The following is a 23,595-nucleotide window of genomic DNA, read 5'->3' as shown; positions in this document are numbered from 1 at the left end:
AGCCGTGCCTACCCCGACTTATCTATAAAAGGATCGGGTCCTAGAGAGTCAAGCTCTAGCCGCATCTAATCGTTTTGTCCATATCCAATATCACGCACCACATGCACGCAAACACACGCACACTACTACAAATTACCATAAAATAACATCCATAACATTTTATCAAATAAAGATACAATATAAATCATGCCTAGTATTTAACTATATAAATATATATTTATAAATGATGCATGGGCATGCCTAAACATATAATAATATTGAAATTATAATTGAAATCAATATTTTACTCACAAATGTAAACCGAGGTCACTGTGTTGGCTGGGCGAAGGAGAAAGGCTGTCCCGGCTTACCTGATAATTATATTATAATTATTTAATATAATTGACTTAATACAAGTTTAAAATGAACCAAAGACACCCTAAATTATGCCGAAAATCTGGCAGAAATCCCCTTATACCTAAGACCTACTCAACCTACAAAAGGGCTTAAAAATACACAACTATATCTCAATCACATCACATGGCCCCTCCTGAGCCCATCCAAATTGTCAACAACCCTAATTTTGAAAAATTACAATTTAATCTCTATAACTAACTCCTTTTGTAAAAACTATCCAAATGAGCTCTAAAAATTTCAAAATCTTGTCCTGCAGTCCTTAGTAATATTACTAAACTAATACAAAAGGAATTATAATTTTCTAACTACTCACGAATATTTTGTGAAATTTTATTAAAAACCCAGTATTATAAAATTGAAGAAACTTGGAGTTCGGGTTTATCTATGCCAATTATGACGCTTGAAATGCGTCCGGGACGTCTGAAAATGGTTAGATAGCCTATAACTTTGACTCGATTCTGAAGTGATTTAGGCAGCTTATCTGCTCAGCTTGAAATTGTAGATCCAGACGACGGTCGAATTGCCACGAAACGAAAGTACCTACGCAAAGCCCACAATATCAGGGGTTAGACTAAAATATTTATATTTACATATAAAATAATTATTTGAAAATTAGGGGTGTTATATTCTTCCCCCTTTACAGAAAATTCATCCTCGAATTTTACACAAAACAGAACAAAGAATTACAAGATTACATAGTGGACAAGTACGAGTACAAATTGCGCATATCCTGCTCTGACTCCCAGGTATACTCTTCTACCGATTGGCCCCTCCACAAAACCTTAACCATAGGGATCTGTCTTGACCATAGCTGCCTCATCTAAAAGTTCACTATGGCTATTGGCTGCTCCTCGAAGGTTAGGTTTTCCTTCAACTCCACTGTATCGAGTTGTAACGCATGGGAAGGATCAAGTATGTACTTCCTAAGCATAGAAGTGTGGAACACTGGGTGGACATGAGAAAGGCTTTGTGGTAACTCTAACTGGTCAGCAACTGTTCCAAATCTATCAATGAGCTCAAAAGGTCCTATGTATCTAGGTGGCAACTTGCCTTCCTTCCCAAACCTCATAACTCCTTTCATTGGGGAGACATTTAGAAATACATAATCACCCACTGCAAACTCTACATCCTTTCGCGTAGGATCCGCATAGCTCTTTTACCTGCTGTAGTATCTTATCTATCATCGTCATTTCACAGCAAAACTCATATCTCAAACCACTCCTTAATCTTTTTCTAACATCTTTAGTACTCATTATGCCTCCACTGTGTTTGACTTGATATCTCATAACTTCCATCAGCTTTGGTGCTTACCTCTCCTTCATTGTGCCCTAACGTATCTCTTAATGACTTCAGTCCCCATAGCTTCAACAATCTCTGCTTTCTACTGACATAACTTATGTCCCTTATCCTGTAGTATCCTATGTGATGCTTTTCTGTAGCACCTATCATAGGTATCTTGTTTGACATCTTTACTTGTCCTATGGCCCTATTGGTCAACACCTATGCAACTTCTCATTTCGATGATACTTCGAATTCCCAATTTACTTGTGTCATTTCTAAGGTCCTCAAATCAACCTTTGTCCATCTTATGTAACTAGTTATGTAGAGCTCTATCCAAGTGTTGAGCATTCATATTCTATCTATTAATATTAGAAAGTGGGCTGGGCCTCTTCTCTAACCTAACAAAAGTCTACGTATTCCTAAGCCATCTAGTTAAAACAACTTATCATATCCTAATCCTTTCCTGAAAAGAGAGTTACTTGCCTTCTGCTTGAAATTTCTTACTATCTAATGTGCTTCCTGACACATTGGTATTTAAATTGAGGTTCCATTATTCCTTTATCTTACCATTTCACCATAATTTGTTTTAATCATCCCTTAGTGTGTCCTTAGCATACTTATTCCTTCTTATCCTCATCATTGTAACCAACTCTACTGAGCTTTTCACCTATCCTTTAGATCATATCCATTTTTTTTTCTATTTCTGTTTCTGCTAGTGATGATATCTTTCCAACTTATTGTACTTATTTTTTAACCTTTGTCTCCTCTCACCCTTATGCCTTTCCTTCAAGGATATCCATCCCAACATCTATTTTGACTTTCTTTTTATCTTTTAGTCCTATCTTGATTACTAGTTCCATTACTTCTGGGATTCTAACCTTACGATTGGCTCCTATCAGTACATCTTTTATATTATGTAACACTTGTAATTGACCCTAAAAAATTCTTTGTGTCTCCTTTCCTAACTTAACCATTAGAAAATTATCATTCCCTACTACCATTTGTAAGAAATTGCTCATCATAGTTAGATAGGAGCCCTTGAAACTATAAGTTGTAGCTGAACTAACATGGCTATGGGAAATGTGTGCTAGGCTATAATTTTGGTCAAGATACTTTACGTATTCATTCTCCTCAATACAACCACACATACTGCCCTCGGCTCTCCAGACTTCAACCTTAAAGTACCTATCAGCAATAATTTCATCCACTAAAACTTATTTACAACTAGCTCTTCCTCTAGCTTATAGTTCAGAAGGGTTGCGCGCTCTAGTGACTAACTCGACTTAATTCTGGTCACTACTCTGATCGTCCTTTCATACATAACATCAGGTATACGCTTACCGTCATTTTCTTTTTAAGAAGAATGTGTATAGACTGGTGCTTATCAGGTTCTTAAATACTAAGTTATCACAACATTATTTCCCTTGCTTATGTAGACTTCTAGAGCCAAAGGTACGATCTAAACTTGAAGAGAAGGAGAAATCTCCTCGTACTGACATCAACACACCATTCATGTCTCTTGGTCTTCTCCCTAAAATTTCATCATCTCTATATAAGATATCAACTACAACAATCCTTCTATTGTACCACCGATTTGCCTAATATATCATCTTAAGATTTTCTATCTCTACTTGTACTCCATTTCTACCTTTTTATGCCTACCTTAACTCTTTTACATCCCTATATTTTACTGTATTCAAGAAGATACCTCTCACTAATAAACTCTTCCAAAATGGATTGGCATTACAGATGGTATTAGAGCCAAACCCTCTCTAATAGATGTGTGGTTCGAGGACGAACCAGGCGGAAGCTGGTGGGCCTGTAACAACCCACCTCTTCAGGATGACAATGGCTACGTAGAGAACGCTGCGGTAAAATGGCTGGGCGTTGCTTGAGGTCCAAAGCGGGGGGCAGGAATGAATCGAATCATATATTGAAATAGGGGAAACTAATCACTAGAGGTGCCTTATGGTGGAATGGCCTGGAGAGTTGGAAGAACTTCGGGTTTAAGCGTGCTCGCTTGAGAGAAATATAACACCCCTAAATTTTAAAAAAAATTAATTTATATGTAAATATTTGTATTTTATTGTATTAAATATTTGAGAAATTTTTTGAAATTTTCTGATTTTTAGAATCGGGTTTGATTTTTCAAAAATGTGAAACTTTGAGGATTTTTAAAAATTAATTTAAAGACTACGTGGTAAAACTAAAAATATATTTAGACTCTATAAATTTTTTTGAGTTTTCTGAAAATTTTTCAGAATTTTTGGGCCTCGTGTTTGGTCTCAAGGCAAAACAAAATTTTAATTTCTGGTATTTTGAATCGGACCTTCCGAATCAAACCAGACCTGATTGGATCGATCCAATCGGACTGACCCTCTTCCTTTTCTCCTCTTCTTCCCCGCGCGTCCCGACTGCTCCTCTTCCCTCTCCATTTTCTCTCTCCTCTCTCCTCCCCTTACTGCCCCACTGCTACCCCTCCCTCCCCAGCTCATCAGCGTGCCTCCAGGGACCCTCCCTGTCACCGGTTGTAGCTCCAGTGGTCGAAAAAGGGCACGCCAAATCCCTTCAATGCGCGGGCGACTCTTCGTCTTTCTGGGCCAATTCTAGCCGATCCGGCCACCGATTGGATTGGGTATTGTCCCAAAACCTATATACACCTCGAGAGCTTTTCATAGACACCAAGAATACAAAAATACATCGAGCGATTTGTCCAATTTTTGTCTGGAAAGTTTTAGCCCATTTCGACTTTTGGGCTAGATTTCTCGCAAACCGTGAACCCCACGAAAAATTCGAGAGTACCAGAGTGCTCCCCTTAGTGAGAGCTTCACGGAAATACTCATTTTAAAATTTTTCGACACCGTTTTTTAGTTGGTCCCATGAAATTTTGCAGTATTTTTTCGAGCTTTAAATGAGCTTAATAAATTCCATAAAAATTATTTACTAACCCCCGTGTTGTGGGCTTTGCGTAGGTATGTTCGTTTCGCTGAAATTCAATAGTTACTCAGGTTTACAATTTCAGGCTGGGCAGGCAGGCTACTGGGAAAGCTTTAGAATTGGGTCAAGGTTATAGGCTACCCCATCATTTTCTGACGTCCCGGACGCGTCCCAAGGATTAGAATTGGTACAGGTAAATCCGAACCCTCATTTTTCTTAATTATCTAGTACCTGATTGCGATTAAAAATCTATAAAATATTCATGGTAGGTTAGAAAATTATAATTCCTTTTGCATTTGCTTAATAATATTGCTAAGGACCACGGGGCAAATTTCTAGAATTTTTAGTGCTCATTTGGGTAGCTTTTGAAAAGGGTTAGTTGTAGGTACTAAATGGTAATTTTTCAAATTATGGTTGTTGACTATTTGGATGGGCCCAGGAGGGGCCATGTGTTGTGATTGAGTTGTGGTTGTGTGACTTGTGGATATAAAAATGTATTTTGAACCATTTTGCAGGTTGAGTACGTCCTAGGTATAAGGGAGACTCTGTCAGATTTTCGATACGACTTAGGATGTCTTTAGTTCTTTTTAAACTTGTATTGAATCAATTATATTAAATAATTATAATAAAATTGTCAGGTGAGCTGGGGCAGCCTTCCTCCTCCGCCCAGCCGCTGCAGTGACCTCGGTTCACGTCTGTGAGTAAAATATTGATTTTAATTATAATTTCAATATTGTTATATGTTCAAGCATGCCCATGCATTATTTATAAATATATATCTATGTAGTTAAACATCAGACACATTTTATATTGCATTCTTAATTGATGAAGTGCCATGGATATTGTTTTATGGTAATTTGGAGCAGTGTGCGTGTGTTGGCGTGCGTGTGGTGTGTGGTGTTAGATATGGACAGGATGGGTAGACGCGGCTGGAGCTTGACTCACTGGGACCCGATTCTTTTATGGATAAGTCGGGGTAGGCACGGCTTGAAATGATCTCGCTGGGCCTTGCATTTGGTCTATTAAGCGAAAGTCTGACTTGAGATGTACTCGCTGACAGAGGTTGGATTAAGAGAGCTGTATAGGGGATCAACTCCCATATATGTACTGTTTGAATTTTATTGGGTGTGTGAGTGCTCCAAATTACCTTTTTGCTGTTATGATGTGATTTGTATAAAAATTATATTGGTGTTACATTCCACTCTTCAGGATTCAATAGCTTTAGATAGTTATAGAAATTATGGTTAAAATCGATATTTTACTCTCTGAGTAGTTTGCTCACTCCTTTTTACCTTATTTTTCCAGGATACAGGAGATTTCTTATTGAGTTCTAACCTGCCTCTCTTCTTCGCAGGCAATCTATTAATATATGTTATGCTTGTATAATTTTACTAAATTATAGACTCCACATGTGTTAGGAGTATTTTAATCAATTTGGGACTGTAATATAATATTATGTTGAATTTGTAAGAATATTAAATGCATGTATGTGTGCGTGTGATTGGATTGGATGAGGGAGCTGAGCTCCCATTTGATTTTATGACATGATGAGTATGTGGAGGGTGAGCTGAGCTCCCCAATTTGTTATATATTGTATTTACAGGTCGGGTGAGTCAAAAACTCCCCGTTGTATAGTCCATGTTATGGCCGGACTTTGTCTGTTGAATTCTTGAAATTGGGCTTCAAATGGGCCTTAGGATTGGGTTAAGGAATAGTTAGGCTTACTACGGGCCTTGGGGGCTTTAGGCTGGCTCAGATCCTAGTATCGGTCTGGCTCATAGGTTGGGTCGTAACAAGAAATCCTAGGATGAGTGACCTCCTGGGAAGTTCTCCATTCCACCTATAGGACAAAACCGTGAGGCTCAGGATGGGGTAGGCCAAAACGGACAATTTCTCTAATAGTTGGAGCAGGGGCATTACAATAGTGAAAAATTTTCTCTTATTTTACTTGTCGACGTACACTTTATGGTCGAACCACATAAATTCTATGTTATTCTTATTCTTTTTTTTTTTTATATTATATGATTGTACGATTGTGTATGAATAATGTATTTGCGTGTCCACTATAACATTGTGGAATAATAATTTTATATCTAAAACTTGAATAAAACTAAAAATAAAAAATTTTGAATAGCTATTTATCTTTACTTGCTAATCTATAATGATAAAATGAGACAATTTTGTTTTGACACAAATGTTATTAACGAGAGGTAGTCAATTTTTATTTAAATTCAATTTATTATGAATTTAAAATAAAATAAGTAAGATTTATATATTTTTAAAATAAAATAAATGAGATTTATATATTTATATTTAAAATAATGATAAATTAAATCTAGGTAAATCTTTTTTTCATGCAAAAGTACTAGAATTTAAAACGTGGAGGGGACACAACATTATTCATTAGTATGCATCGTCAAGGAATAAGAGTGACACAATCATTACTCATTAGTATGCATCATCAAGGAATAAGAGTCATCTACATAACAACGCAAATAAATCTATGTATAGCCAATGTGGTGACACTTACAGGAAAAGCGTTAGTGCATTTTATGGCACTATGAATGCATATAGTAATTAGCATACGACACTAAAAAATTGGTGCATTGTCTATTTGGCGATGTTTATAAAATAAGCGTCAATAGGTTAATTAATGCTACCGATGCAAAAGTCTTTTGTTGTATAAATGTGAAGTAACAGCGCTTAAAACAATGCAAGCATCAATACTTAAGAAAGTATTAGATAAACATTTAGTGTTTATTTGATATTGGATTTGAAAGGCTTAAAGTATTTTTTGAATAAAAATATAATTTTAAATCCTAGTGAAAAAAGTAATTTAAAAAAATTATTTTATTATTTTAGTATTTTTATAATTAAAATTTATTAAATTTAATTTTAAATTATTTTTTAATACTCTCTAATTAATATATTTAAAAAAATAATTTTTCCAATAACAATTTTAACAATATTGCCAAACAGACCCTTAATAATACAAATTAATATTGCTAAATTAAATTATTAGTGATACTAATAGCATGTTTTCTTATAATAACTTCCAATAAAAAAATGAATTTTTATAATGAGAAAATATCAACACAATTATTAAAAGAAGAGGAAAAAAAATAATAACCTTTTTAACTGCTAATCTAAAAACTTATTTTAATTTAAGAATTTTTATTATAATGCTACAAATCTATAATTTTATCTAAATTAAAAAAAAATAGAGAATGAAAAAAAATTAAATTTGTTTTTTATTTTTATTTTCTTATGAGAGAATTGCCTTCAATTTACAATAACCTCAATAAATATCAATGAATTGCTTTAAAAGTACAATGAATTCCTTTAAAAGGAATGGGATAAAAAGCAAGCTTTTTTACTATAAGTCTACAATTATATTATTTTATAAATATTATTATTCAGTGTTTATATATAATTATAAATAAAATAATTTAAAAAATATGTAACAAGTACTTCTAATCAGATAATAATTCAAATCCTACCATACCAAAATATAAATTAAATACTAACTCAACATGTATACATGTCTTATGGTATGAATATAAATTATTAAGTATTAATTAAATGAAATTAAAATCACTAGATATAATTTAAATTGTAAACTAATCAATTAATTAAATTTGAGTTTCCATTCACTCAATCTCTTAATATAGAAGAACCTTAAAAAAAAAAAAAAAAAAAACAGCTTCTCTACAACCTTTAAGCATTAATCAAAATTCAAATAAGTCTAAAATTTGGGTCAAATAAATTATTATACTTTCTAATCAAGACTAAATAAGTCAATACCTGATAAAATATTATTAAAAATTATTTATTAGTTTAAATTAAAATAAAATAAAAGAGAAATTGAAAAATATGATGAATAAAAATTATTTAATATTAAAATTATTATTTTTAATATTTTTTATTATTTAAAAAATGGAAAAAATATTTTATTATTAAAAAAATATTTTATTATATATAATCTTGTTCCACCTTAATTAGAAAATATAAAAATATTTAACTCAAAATTTAATTTTTACATATTTAGCCATTGCTTGAAAGTATAAAAACTTAGTTGATGTTATCTTCCAACTTCAAACTTCTGAACTTTCCTATCTGGGTCCTATGAAAGTAGCTAACCAAGAGCACAGTACACAATATTTGACGATCCAAATCAAAATCCCTACTCATGAGCTGAACCTGAGCCTAAGCCTGAGCCCTGAGGTCACCTGCTGCTCCTTATCAATTTTAGGCGTTGGACAGACCAAATGAAACTTCTGCAAATTACAACCTTACAAAGTTATGAATTCTTCCAAACCCAGAAATTAAAAACCATAAAAATTTCAATAAATTGCACCAGGATTGAAAATTTTTATAATCTAACCTCCATGGGACATCATCAGCAAGTAGCCAGTCACCTTCGCTGTCCTGAAATGTCAGCTTATGGCTGGACGAATTTTCTTGACCTGTCCAAGAACAGGTCAATAACGTTGAAGGTTAAATTCCAGAAAAACCTGTAATTAATTAAGGAATTTATTAAATCTAGTTAGAGATATCCTATACTTACATATCCCAAACATGCCAAGCAAGGTGTGTTTAAGAGCTTGAAAAGAATTATAGAGGCTTAGGTCTATTTTCCTTCCTATGGCTACTCCTTCCATCTTCACCTTAACGTACATGGAATTTGATGGTCTACCATGACAATCTGCACACCCATTGTCCACCCTCCGATCGTTCTCCATTCGACTTTTTCTACTCCGGTGGCTAATCTTCCTCCTTTGGAACTTAATCGGTGGCCACCCTACTATTCCATCACCAGCTCCATCAACTCTGCTCAACCAAAACATATCAACCTCTCAATCTTCAAGATTATACTAAATAAACTTATTGATTCAATTGGGAAAAGGAAAAAGAAAAGAAAGAATGCAATATGACAGTTGAGAGAGATTGAGGCTACAAAATTCTGTAGGGTTTGTTGCACCTCAGAGTGCCCAAAGCGAAGTACAGGTAAACTACACACAAAAAAAGACAAGCAGATGAAGAGAGAAAAAGAGAGAGTAGTAGTACTTGTTCGAAGCAGAAGGGAAGCTTTTCTCATGATCTTTATTACGTTCGTCATCTTCTTCCTCGTTAGGCTGTTTACTCCAAAGCAAAAGAGGCAACGTTCGAGGCATGTCATATATCTCTTCGAAGGCATCATAAAAACTACGTTTTTGGTGGTTGCTGATAAAATCATCATCTTCAGCAGCAGCAGCAGCAGAATTTGTTCCTGTAGAGAGCCATGGATGAACCATACCCTGATTCATGATTATCAATTGGCGTGAGCTACGAGCAGCATCCTTATTAGGGTCGAAAACATAGCTATTTAGGTCCAAACCCTTGATGGTATCGGTTGGAAGAGCGAGACCCAGTTGAAGCTCCATCATGTAAAGCTAAAAATCATCCAAGAAGAAGAAAACAAAGAACTTTAACCAAAAAAATAAGGCAACAAGAGCAAGAACGAGAAATGGGGATTTGAAAGAGTAAGTTACTGATCTGTGGGTTTGTTGCTAAAAAGGCGTTTAATAGAAATAAGTAAAGAGAGAAAAAGTCCAAGACAGTTGGAGGGAGAAAGGAAGTTCGGGGACAGTCTGTTGGAAACAGTACTAAGGTGTCCGTGTCACTGCTGCACTTTCAGCCGACCCACTTGCCCCTCCTTTGTTCGAGAAATTATAGAATAGTCCTTGCGTATCACGTCACGGAGTAATGTGACATAGCTGATTAATACGACACATTATAAATATTATTTAATAAAAAATATTTTACTTTTATAATAAATTTTTAAATAATTTTTTTATAATTAATATATTATTATTTATTTAATTTAATATATTAAATTATTTAAGTGATGTGACACATTAGGATTATTATATAATTTTTTATTTTATTTATTTTCTTCTTCTTCTCAAATAAATATTGTTTTTAAAAAATTATATAATAATCTCGATATATTATTTCACAAAAATAATTTAGTGCATCAAACTAAATAGATAATAACACATTAATTATAAAAAATTAGTTAAAAATTTATTATAAAATAAAATAATTTTTTATCAAAAAATATTTATAATGTGTCATATTATTATTGATTAGATATACTATATTATTTGATAACCTGATACACCAAGACTATTATATAATTTCTCGTTATTTTCGACATCACACTTGCACCCACTACATACGGAGATTTTCAGTACACATACGTTCTCCCTCTTAGACTTTGTGTATTTTATATAATTTTTTAATGTTTAAGATATTTAAAAAGATAATTAACAAATTTTTTTTAAAACAAATAAGTCATTTTAAAAAAAATAACTTTTTTAAATTTATTTTTTATTTTTTTAAATTAAAATAATTTTATTAAAATGTAAAAATATTTATACATTTATAATATAAATATCTATCATTAATTTAATATTATAATTAAATAATAAAAAAAATTTTAGTAAGAAATATATTTTTATATATAAATTATTTTTCACAAAATAAACCTAAATATATGAGTTTTGCCCTTAAAAATTAAAAAAAAATTAAATTTTTATATTTAAAATAACACTATTTTTTTTAATATTTTAAATATATATTATAATTTTTTTATCCTGTATATGTTTTATAAACATTAAAAATGCCGATAAATTATTGAGTGTATTTAATAATTGTACCTTAATTTTTTAAATTCAAAGTCATATTATTTTTAATATTTAGTATATTATTTTTGGATAGTTTACAAGAGAGGAAGGAAAATAACATTGGAATTGTTTTTAATTTTTTAATTTTTATTATTGGATTAAAAGAAAATAAATTTATTTTTTTAATAAAAAAAGTTGAAATTGTCATTGCTCTCTCACTTTAAAAATTGTATTTAATAGGATAAAAATAAAAAATTAAAATAAATGATAAATATAAAAGATGATGAATATTTTCAGTGTACATAAAAATAATATTTCTTTTTTATAATATGGAGAATGAATCTCATATAAATACGAAAAATTATATATATGTATTGGATATATATAATAATTTCTGGATAAATATATAATTGCACACAAAATCTCTTATTTTTTATTATTTTCTTTCCAAATTAAAAAGAAAATAAATAGGAGAAAGTGTAAATTTCCCCTATTTTTCATAATTTATTGTTCTTCTCTCCCACTTTTTCCATATGCAAACAGGGGTTGATGGAGCACATATATTTTCCTAATCTTCCTTAACAAAAATTCTATTCAATATGATCATTATACAGTGAATAAACTTTAATAATTAATTTTAATAAAATTCACCTTAAATTCATCATAATTAGTAGTTATAATCTTATAGTCTTCTTTCTTTTTTTTCTTTAGCTGTTACTGTCCCCTTCTTGAAAGCTGTTCGCCGTTCCTACCCTATCTTTATTTGTTCCTCTTCCTTCCTTTTACATTTCAATTACGTCCACGTTTTGTCTTCCTCTTTTTAATGCCATTTTTTATATTTAGAGAAAAATTTTCAAACATTAGCCATTCAAAATATCTGGAAATAAATGTTTTATTATTAATAGTCACTAAAATAAATTTAGGTTTTAATAGTATGTCTTATATATTATTAAAAATTTAAAACATACTATTAATAAAAATCATCAACAAGTACCTAGTGATATGTATAAATCCCACAATTTAAAGTTTTAATAATATTTTCACACTAATTTATAATAATATTATGTATGATATTTTATATATTATTTATTACTTTATATGTTATTTGATATCTAAATATGTTATATTAATATTATTTATTACTTTAACATCATGCATAAAATGGTATTTAATTTATAAATTGGTTCTTTTTGTCCCATTTTTAGTTCAAATCCATCCACTACATCCCTTTATGTTTGCCAAAAAGAGAGAAACATTCATGCAAATCATATAAATAAATAAATAAATACGAAGAAGAAGAAGAAGAATACAAAATAATCAAAACAAAGCACACACGCATGCATTTTCCCTATATGGGTCATGTTTGGTTGAAAATAAAATAATGTGAATGTAATGTGGTCTCCATTTCCACTAAAAACAAGAGTTCAATACAGCAAATTAAGTTGCAACCTCCACTACCACACTCCATTTGTGACGACAAGATTCAACAATCTTCAGTTGGAACCGCGCCAACTTCACGTGATCCTTTTTTTCCTCTCCCGGCAACCCCACGGGAGCCGCTACTTCCTATTGCTGTCGCCTTCATTCCAGCAAGAGGATTTGTTTGTCCACCATGCATTTGCTTCACACACAGATTCAACTTATGCAACTATTCTTTGTCTTAATTAAATACTACATGAAGCATGCTACATATAAAAACATAGTCCCACTTTGATTGGGTAAAATAAAAAAGTAATAAGGGAAAATATAATTTAATATTATATACTTTCATACATTTTTAACTTAAGAATTAAAAAAATTGTGACAAATTGAATATTGAATTATCGCGCTTGTTAACAAATCGAAGAAAAAGAATTAATACCATTAAGTGTACTTAGGTAAAGTTAATGTATTATGCTGACATTAGTATTATGTTTGATGTGACATGCATGCTGACATCAATACTACATCATTAGAGCACGTTAACATCACCATGCATGTCATGTCAGACGTGGTGTTGATATCAGCATACCACATCAATGCTTCGTAATCATAGTTAACGGTATTAGCCATTGAATATTCAAAGTGTTAATAGTGCGATAGTTAAATTTTTAATTTGTCACGAAACTATAGTTCAATTTTTAATTTGTCATTAAATTTTTTTTAATCATTAAATTAAAAAAATACAAAAATATATAATATTAAATTATACTTTTTCCAAAATATTAAACACAAGGACTTAGCAAAATTTTTCTCTTTAAATAACATTTAAAGTTAAGTTAAATTCAATTTATTTTTTCTACATAATATTAAAGTTAACCCTTATATTGATATTGAACAACCTATAAATATTTAATTTTACAAACTTTACGTTATTATATTTATTAAGCATCAAGATAATATATTATATTCATCGAGTATATGATAAGAGTGTTAAAAGAAAGATTTGAGCAATCTCTTTCCATCGAAGTATCTTTAGTCGAGAGAGGAGGGGAGGGGACCTTGAAACATGATGATTATTAAGTTGTATTTATATTGGTGATTTGATAGGGTGAAATTGATGCTTGCATTTGCATGTTGATGGTAAAGAATAATATGAACATCCCTAGCTACCGGCACCACTCACATTGAGTGGATATTGCTTTCTGTGCCATAATGTTTTCAATGGGTCTAAAACTATAGCTAGGGGAAGCCCTATTCTATATGGTATTAAAAGTCTTTGTCTCACTCTCACAAATTAAAATGTCCTCATTTATAGGGTTATTTAAAAAGAAAAAAAAAATTAAATTGATAATCCTATCTATCTAGCTAACAATCTGCCATTGCTTTCAAAATTGGCAACTATGGAGAGAAGTTGAATCTGGGCTCGTTTTGAAATTAAAGTAAAGGGAACTTGAACCATGTGTCAATTAGATATTTTTCAATAAAGCATTGCCATTTATTTTTTAACTTTTTCTGAGAGAATTAGTGCCATTGAATTTGAACCCATATAATAAAATTCAAACATAAGAGACGCCACTTTGGACCAAACTCCCTATAATTGTGGAACAAATGTCTATTTTAGAACAGAACCTTGTTGGATGGTGGTTTTGGCTTTTATATTAAAAATCTCGTTGTCGGATTAGGATTTACTAATTAAATAGGGTTGACCACTGCCATGAACTCGTCCAATCACCAACCATAGCGGTGATTATTTATTCCGACTCAAATTTAATTAACATTTACGATACTCAAATTTATTTTAAATTATTTCAAATTTTATAATAATTATTATTATATAAAAAATATATCTAAATTTATTTAATTTTATATATTTTAATTAATAATTTACATAAAAATATTTTTATTAATAAATTTATATTTTCAAAGTTTAATAATTATATGAAATATTTAAATTTTATTTATTTAAAATATAATATATAAAAATTATTATAAAAATATATATTTTATATTTAATTATTTATATAAATAAATTTAAATAATAAATATTTAACGTATAAAATTTAAATATGATTTGAATTCAATTTAAACATTATTTTTTAAATTTCAACTCATATCAAATTTAATTATATTATATTTATATATATAATATTAAAATTCGATTCAGTCTGTTGCCGTTCAGGACAACTTTGGACTAACTTGGATAAAACCCAGTTTTACTAATTTTGAGAGAAGTAGTTGAGACCGGGCAGGATAGACGTCCACATATAGATAGATACAAATCGAATAATGGCTGTGTTTAGGAGAAGAAGGCAAGTGGAGCTAGCATATATTGTAATGACTAATGTCAGATATGGTCGCACTCTGTGTGTCCACTAAAGGTTACCCGTTTCCCTTTATAAATAAACATCACTGAGCAATGAAACGGTGGGATGCCTTTGCCTGGTTTGGTTGGGTAATTGGGTTCGGTCCAACCAGACTATGCCAGGCTAGGAACGTCAAGATTTGTTTTGCCTATGTACTCAATTTCTCAATGTCTCTCCCTGATGTTGCCCTGAGTTCTCAGGTGTTGATGTTAGAAACTTGCAAATGCTGGCATTTGATAATCACTCTAAAATCAAGTCAATACTTAGATTACAGGAGCTTAAAAACAAATGTATATAATTAAGTAGTGAATTTGATAGAGTAAACATATTATGAGAATGGCATTGCATTACTTTATAAAGACCTGTAAATAGTCGTTTTAGATAAATATCTAATGTAACTATGATCTACAAAGAATTATTCTAGACAGTTACCTAATATAACTATGATCTCGAGAAATTTGAACTTAGTTGGATGTTAGTGAAAGATATGTAAGTAAAATTCAAATCTTAAGACTTCGAGTTCAACCATCTGAACAATCTCATGGTTGAGCAATAAACCCCTGAAGAGTGCCCGAACCATAATTGGACAAGCCATACTAAACTGAAAATGATTCGGATTCATTTATGTATGATACCCGATTATCTAAATCATATATATGAATTTTCGATTTTTGGACTTTAAAGTGATTTTTTTTTTGAGAAAATTAAATTAAATTTAATCATTTAATTTTAATCAAACTCAAGATGATGAATTAAAATCTAAATAGGTAATTTCATCAGCGAGATCATTTAAATTACCGAATGGCTCTCTTCAAATTTGAAGTATTTAGAGGTCGGGACCTAAATGTTAGGTACAAATGTATGGGCTTTTCTTACAAAGGTCTGCCTTAAGGGACAAAAATGGTCCAAACGATTGAATTTGGTTAGGGCCTTTGAAACTCCATCGACTGTGGCTGTAATTAATAATTTTACTTAGCAGGAATTAGTTTTTTTTTTTTTTTTTAAATAAATTTCTAGCCATCTTTTTCTTCTTTTTTTAAATATTATTGTAGGTATCCTTTTACCCGTTCGTACTTAATCCATATATAATTTTGATATGGGTGATTTAATTTATGAAATTTGATAAAATTTATTATTTAATTTTTTTTATTTTTAAAATTAAGTAATTTAATTTTTAAGATTTGATAAAATTTATGATTTAGTCTTTGTCATTATAATTTTACTAAGTTACTATTAATTTTAGCATAAATAATTAAAATGCTCTTACCTATATTTTTAATATAAAAATAATTTAATCCTTTAAATTTTATTTTTTAATAATTTAGCCTTTAAATTTTGTTTTATTAATAATTTAATTTTTATATTTTTAAAATGTGATCTATTAAATTAAAAAATTTTAAATTTAAATTATTTAAATATGAATTAATTACTTTAAAACTCTTAAAAAATTTTGATTAATTACAAAATTGGATATATTTTATAAATTGATACTTAAATATTATAATTAGTTATAAATAAGCCTTTATCAAAGAAATTCCATGTATGTCATTATTATTTTAATAATATATAAATAATTATATACATGTTTATCAATTTATAATATTTTCATGTATTATATTATATTGTTATATATAAAAAAAGAAAAAAATTATGAATATGTATGCTAATTATTATTAAAATAAAATTTTATGAACTAAATTATTTTAAATTAAAAATAGGTTAAAATTATTTTAGTATTTTTACTAAATTTATTTTTACTAAATAAAGTATCAGGATTAAATTATTTTTAGATTAAAAATAGAGTTAAGGGCATTTTAATTATTTTCACTAGAATTAATAATAATTTAATAAAAATTTTAGTGGTAGAGACTGAATTATTAATTTTATTAAATTTTAGAGATTAAATTAATTGATTTTAAAAATATAAGAGTTAAGTTATAAATTTTATTAAATTTTAAGAATTAAATTATAATTTATCTTTTTAAAAAATACTTATTTTATTCTTAAAAGTTAAGTAATTACAATCGTTTTTAAAGTGTTTTAAATCTAATTAAGCTCTTCAATTATTTAAATAATTTATTTAACTATAAATTTATCAGAGTAAATGGAGTTTAATTGAAAAGCGCAATAGGGCCTACGCGGTTAACATTCCTTAACATCATTTAACAAAATGAATTTCCAATCATGAAGATAAGTGCGCACAACAATGTTCATGTCCTCAACATAATAGAACGGTGCAACAATAAAATGCTATTTATGAAATTTATAATTTTTAGAGGATATTTGATGCGAAATTAATAAAATATAATTATTATTTTAATAATTTTTAATTTTTATTAATATTATTTAAATATTTAAATTAATTTTTTACTTAATTAATATTTATATATTTTTTTTGTTAACACATATAAAAAAAAATGGATAGCTATTAAAATTAAAATTTTTATTCTTATATAACTCATTTTCTAAATACATCTTACTTATTTGCGGATTTCAACTAGAGTAACACCAAATTAAAATATTTAAATTAAATAAAAGTAATATTTAAAAGTCCTAAAAAAAATTAACAATAACAAATATCTAAGTTATAACACAAAATATAGAAGAATCTTAACTAAAATAAAAAAAAAGGCAAATTTTGAATTTTATTTTTCACATGTCACATGGCTGGGCTGTGTGGCAAGGTTGTGTTACATGGTAGGTCACTAGACGTGGTTCTCTTGTGGCCGACCATACACTCACAGAGTTAGATATACCATTAAAAATTCACAGAGATTAATCATCGTTGCATAATGAGAAGTTTGGATAGGGGAAATTGCCAAAAAAATCTTATATTTTGAGAATTTTTTCAATTATATTATATACTTTTAAAATTATCAATTAAACCATGTACTTTGAGAATTATAAAATCTATGCCCTGTTGTTAGGCACCTCGTTAGTGGAGTAACGAAAGTGCCACGTGGCTGCCATGTCACGCCACATCAGCCCATCTGCTAAGCCAAATGAGAAATCCCTAAAATACTCATAAAATAAATCCCTAAAAACAGCTATGTTCTCCTTCTCATTCTCCTCTCTTTAAACCTAACACATGCTTCTTCAATCTGCTCATCAAAGTGGAAGAAAGTGTGATCACTAGTTGATGCAATGTCGTCTAGAAGTGAAATGTCGCTTGCTCAAAGTGAAGATGTTTCTGGTGATGCGGTCGTGATGTGCAGACATGGATTGAGAGCTTCAATTTATACATCATGGACATTGCGTAATCCAGGGAGAAGGTTTTCCAGATGTGGATATCGGGAGGTAAGTATTAATGCATGATTATTTTGCGTAGTTTTGGATGAATAAAACACTAACACAGTTCTTGGTATTTCTAATAGGGGAATGATTGCAACTTCTTCCAATGGTATGATCCTTCGTCTCATGGCCTTGAGAAGGAAATCCTTACTTATTTGTTGAGACAGAGAAATACATTCAAGGAGAAAGTTAAAGGCTTGGAGGAGCTAAATAACACTATAATTGAACGATTGGCGCTGATGAAGGAGAAGTGTGAACGCTTGGAATCACTTAGTACTGAATTGAAAAATAAAGTTGAAGTGTTATCAAAGTCAGAAAAAATGTATGAAAGTAAGTTGGTTGAAGTGAAGAAAGTGCTGCCCAGCAGAAGATGATCCTGTTCTGTGCATTTGTAATAGTTATTTTGTTAGTCATGTTTGTAGGCTATTTGAAAATTAATGTCAAGAATGACAGTGGTATTGGGTTGTTTATGTTGGCATGAACAGTATGACAAAATGTTGTAAAATTTGTCTTTTTTGTTGCATCAATGAAAATGTAAATGTTTATCTTATGTTGGCATATATACTATTGTGTTTGAAGGTGTTTATCTTGGATATTTGGTTTCATCAAACTGATATTTGGATGCTTATTTTGGAAAATATATTGCGTAGTTTGGGTATTTGAAGAAGTGCCTTTTATCACGGTTAGAATATGCAGAAAGCAATATTGCTTATTCTGCAGGAAGACAAAAGACACCTTTTTATCTACCTATTACAAGCTATTAATGAACCTAATTAGAGACTAGAATATTCTGATCAATAACATGAATATAATTAAAGCTAATTTCATCGTTGAACTTTTAGTTAATTTAAAAGTAGCATGTACAACCTAAACAAAATATTTCCACAATATCCTAACATTTGATCATTCCAATATATGATTACACAAAATATGAGCCATTTACAAGCTTAGAACTGTATTCTAACCAACATAAGTAGTGTTTATATTACTTAAACATGTTCATTTAACAAAATAAATATCATTAACTGTCATGAAAACCATCAATTTGGAGTTGCATTCTTAGTTATTACTGATCTTTTGACTACCTATAATTCCATGGTCTTGCTCTTCAATGGCCTCATCTCTTCCTGCCATGCCAAAACTTCTACCACCTCTTGTTCCTCTTATTGAATTTCTAGGTACATCACTTGAATTCTGCATTTGTCTAACATTGGTGACATGTTACACTTGTCATGGCATCTGCCATTGCAGTAATTCATCAACCTGTATTTTTTTTCCAAACTCCATGGTCATAATCAAAGGGATATTAATTCTTACCCTATAATATATATTACTAGTGTCATCAAATATCTTGACTCCAAAGCCTTGTCTCACCTACAATCAAAATTAACATTTTCTCTTTCACTCTTGATAATAAAACAGGGTTAATCTTATATTTTTCTGTGTTATATAATAATACATTACCTTTCTCCTTTCATTCAATGCCATTTCTCCATTTGTCACTTGCACTTGCAGTAGGTCTGGTTTTTTACTTCTCCTCCTTAATGTATCAAGCAAGATCTCTTGGTGTTGCCCCAGGCCTGCCATCAAGTGGTGGTCTACCTCTCTTCTTCTACAAAGTGAAGAAGTGGTATGATTAACTCTTATTATGTAATAAATATATAATCATGTATTATAATGAATATATTTATACTTACCGGTGCAATGTTGCTGTTAGGTGCAGTGGTCCTTGAATTTTTACATGTCCTAATATTTGCCCATAACAGTTGCAATTTTTGCATTCTTCAACCCACTCCTAGGTAACCTAGTAGTCCCACTTTTCTGTGAAGCATTGCCTTCAAAGGGATCTTTTTCGCTGATCTTTTTTGGTCTCCCAAGCATCTTTTTTATTGGTAGTGGCTGAATTGGCCATCCCTCAACAGTGGGCCACATTTTTCTTGCATTCAGTGGTCTCAAGGCATTGGTGTAAGTTTGAATATATGTTTCAATGGAATACACTTTATTAACATAATTAACGGGGTCTTTTCTCATGTAATGAATACAAGTACGGGCATGATGACAAGGAATCCCTATTAAATCCCATTCCCTAAAACTGTAGTGTTTTCCAACTAGGTATACAACATATCTATCACTTTGATCATGACCTCAAATGTGTCCCCAATAGCTGGTTTCAGTGAGCATAATGATGTAAATTTCCTATTTGTCTCTAACTTCTTCCTTATTCTTGGACATATAACATCAGTCTTACTTCTCATTAGTGTTAAATTCTTGTACATTCTTTCCATCAACATTGACCTAATATCCTTAAGCATATCCATTATAGGTGGTATCCTAGGATTGCTAATAAAAGAATTGAAATACTCACATATATTGTTCTCAACTGTGTTAGTTTGGGTCATTGTCCCAATGCCTGATTTACAGAACTTGAGAGGATCGTGGGACACGAAATCTTCAAAGGTAGCTTTTGATTCACCCTTCATCTCATTTATTTTTGTTTGAAACTCAGCAGCATGTGTAACATATGCAACACCCTATGTTAGTAGTATGCCCTAGAGCATATCATTTAGTATGTATCTTGTACTTATTTTATAATAAAAGACAATTCTACTTTTCCATTTACATAATATATTTATGTGTAATAGAAAATGTCCATTGATATTTTATTAGAAATTCTATTCTTAAGTTGTTAAGAATATGAGTGATAGTATTTCTAGCACAACGTATCATAAATTGGTTCACAATCGAGGATACTTCACACAGGACATGACTTATCCAGAAAGATTATATTCATGTTTGTTCTCAAGTTATTTATATGAGATGTAAATAAGATGGAATGGTGAGTCTCATGCCATATAACAAACATGATAGGCACTTATGCATGATAAGTGGGCCGAATCAGTGATACTTATGACAAGCACGTGGAGTTTACTCTTGTCAATGCATTGTCATAAATCATATTAGTGCATATAATCTTTAGACCTGAGATAGCACAGTTATCTTGTATATAGGTGGTTTGAGTTTGATACTGCTTTTATACTTGTACTGTGTATGGGTATATGGGCAGGTGTTGGCTCCTACCAGTTATATATGGAGATAGGTGTTGATCAAGATGGAATCTGTTACCCTAAGTAAATAGGAATAAAATCATATGTTCATTTAATTGTTCTTGATGTTTCAAGTTCCTGGCCAGAACAGACAGATTTAATCAGAAAAGAGTTTCTGATGAGAAAATCCTTTTAATCAAGAATTGGAATTAAAAGAGAACATAATATTCATAGCAAATGGGGTTTGACATAAACTATGACTCCAGTTGGAATTAGGATTTTGTAACAGAGAGATTTTAGTGCATGGTAACATATAAGTAAAGGTTCATTTAACGTATTCCTTATTATTGATCGAGTGGCCATGGCATGCTATGCTAGATGTTAACCATGGTCTATGAGATGCCTAAAATGACTTAGAGAAATCATTTATGGTAAGAAAAAATTCTGATGATATTAAGAGTTGATATCATATCTCATTGCCAATTAGTGATGAGCCTAGTGAGTCACACACATACACAAGTAATCACCAAGTTAAATGTGATTTAATTAATTAGTTAAAAAGTTTAATTAATTAATTAAATAGATTTGGTTTGCAATAAAATTGCAAAGTCCCTAGCATGGCTTGAAACTAAATCTAGGTTATTGGATGTATAGTATAAGTTAAATTTATATTTAAAGTGTTTAAATATGAATTTAATTATGAGAAATTAATTAATAGAGATTAATTAATTAATTTATATTTGATAAAATTGATTAGAAGAGGAGAAATAATTATTTTTGGTTGAGAACTCAAAATTACAACACAAGGGTAATTTGGTCATTTCACAGGGTGATATGTGGCACCATGAGATGGTGACACATGGCACCATATAAGCTTGCTATTTGTCTTCCAATCATATAAGATGATTAAAGTCAAGATTAAATCTAGCTTTGACACTTGGCATAATGTGATTGGGTCAATTAAACTAAGATGCAATTGGAAGATGACATGTGGTAAGGGTTTTAAGTGGTGACCTAATTATAAAAGAAAAGGATGAAAGAATAAAACACATTCTGATTTTTATCAAAAGGTGCTGCCACCCATATTCTCTCTTCCTCTCTTCTTCTTCATCTCTCATCAATTCAAAGAGAATTGTCCATATTCTCTTGAATTAAAATTGCTAGAAATTGTTTCTAGTGTCCTATATTCATCTACAACCTCTCTAAAGGCAAATACCTAATTTCTAATTGGTTGGAAAGGCTTGAGAAGCTGGTTTAGGAGCTTCCATTGGTAATCTTGGTGTGGACAAACTAGAGGGACAACATTTGGGGTCCTAGGTGCTTCCCAAAGGTACCAATCGCATCTACAGTGCATCAAAAGGTTAGTACACATACTCTTGTATTAATCTAGGGTTCTAATGAATTAATTTGTTAATTCAAAAATCTTAAATGGCAAATATAGATTCTAATACACATTAAAAGAGTTTTAATATGCAATTGAACATTGAAATCAATTAGATATATAATGGATATGGCATGATACATGAAACCCTAGAAGAAATTTCTGAATTCAAGTTCTAATCTAACAATTTTCATACTTCTGGTCCTTCACCCTAAAACAGTTTCTTGTATTTTTCTCCTTTATGTATCTTCTTCTAATTGGCCTAAACGTGTCTAGCACAATTTTTGTGCTCAGCCCTAGGTGCCAATGGGTAAATTGCATTTAATAGACCCTGAAATAAAAAGAATGAAAGCCAATTTATATTAGAATCAAATATACACAAAACATAATGTTAATTAATGGCAAATAATAGGATTATTTACCTTTCGTTGGTCACTAATAAAAGTCCATCCAGTGCCATCTCCAATGTTAAACTCTTTAAACAGAAGTGTTAGGAACCAAAGCCAGGTTTCCTCTTTTCCCCCCTCTACAACAGCTCATGCGACAGGGAACATTTGATCATTCCCACCTTTGCCCATAGCAACTAATAAACACCCACCTAAGAAGGCCTCCATAAAAGTACCGTCAAATCCCATAAAATATCTACATCCTGCCAAAAGTCATTCCTTAAAGCACTAAACCCAACATAGAATCTCTTGAAGACTGGTTTCATGGGTGCTTGGTTAGTATCATCACAAAGCTCAAACCTCCCCTCTCTATCATTCTTTATAAGCATTGCCTTGTATGACCTAAGTAGGGCATAATGTTGTTAA

At 30.7% G+C, this 23,595-nt stretch overlaps 2 protein-coding genes across 2 annotated transcripts; one reads left to right on the top strand and one right to left on the bottom strand.

The window, feature by feature from the left end:
- Positions 1 to 8,612: 8,612 nt before the first annotated feature.
- Positions 8,613 to 10,200, bottom strand: LOC110635635 (auxin-responsive protein IAA31). Its single transcript, XM_021785051.2, has 4 exons — positions 9,682 to 10,200; positions 9,182 to 9,444; positions 8,999 to 9,080; positions 8,613 to 8,891 (listed from the first exon to the last, which is right to left on the bottom strand). Exons 1-4 carry the CDS (start codon positions 10,038 to 10,040, stop codon positions 8,840 to 8,842), a joined length of 756 nt encoding a protein of 251 aa, XP_021640743.2. The 5' UTR covers positions 10,041 to 10,200; the 3' UTR covers positions 8,613 to 8,839.
- Positions 10,201 to 18,211: 8,011 nt separating this feature from the next.
- On the top strand, positions 18,212 to 18,839 carry LOC131172185 (uncharacterized). The gene is made up of 3 exons (XM_058133128.1): positions 18,212 to 18,364; positions 18,442 to 18,688; positions 18,781 to 18,839. The coding sequence occupies exons 1-3, from the start codon at positions 18,212 to 18,214 to the stop codon at positions 18,837 to 18,839; spliced, it is 459 nt and encodes a 152-aa protein (XP_057989111.1).
- The last annotated feature ends 4,756 nt before the right edge of the window (positions 18,840 to 23,595 follow it).

The sequence above is a fragment of the Hevea brasiliensis genome, chromosome 13 (genome assembly GCF_030052815.1).
Source record: "Hevea brasiliensis isolate MT/VB/25A 57/8 chromosome 13, ASM3005281v1, whole genome shotgun sequence".
Lineage (NCBI taxonomy): Eukaryota > Viridiplantae > Streptophyta > Magnoliopsida > Malpighiales > Euphorbiaceae > Hevea > Hevea brasiliensis.
This window is presented reverse-complemented; position numbering and strand designations above follow the sequence as displayed.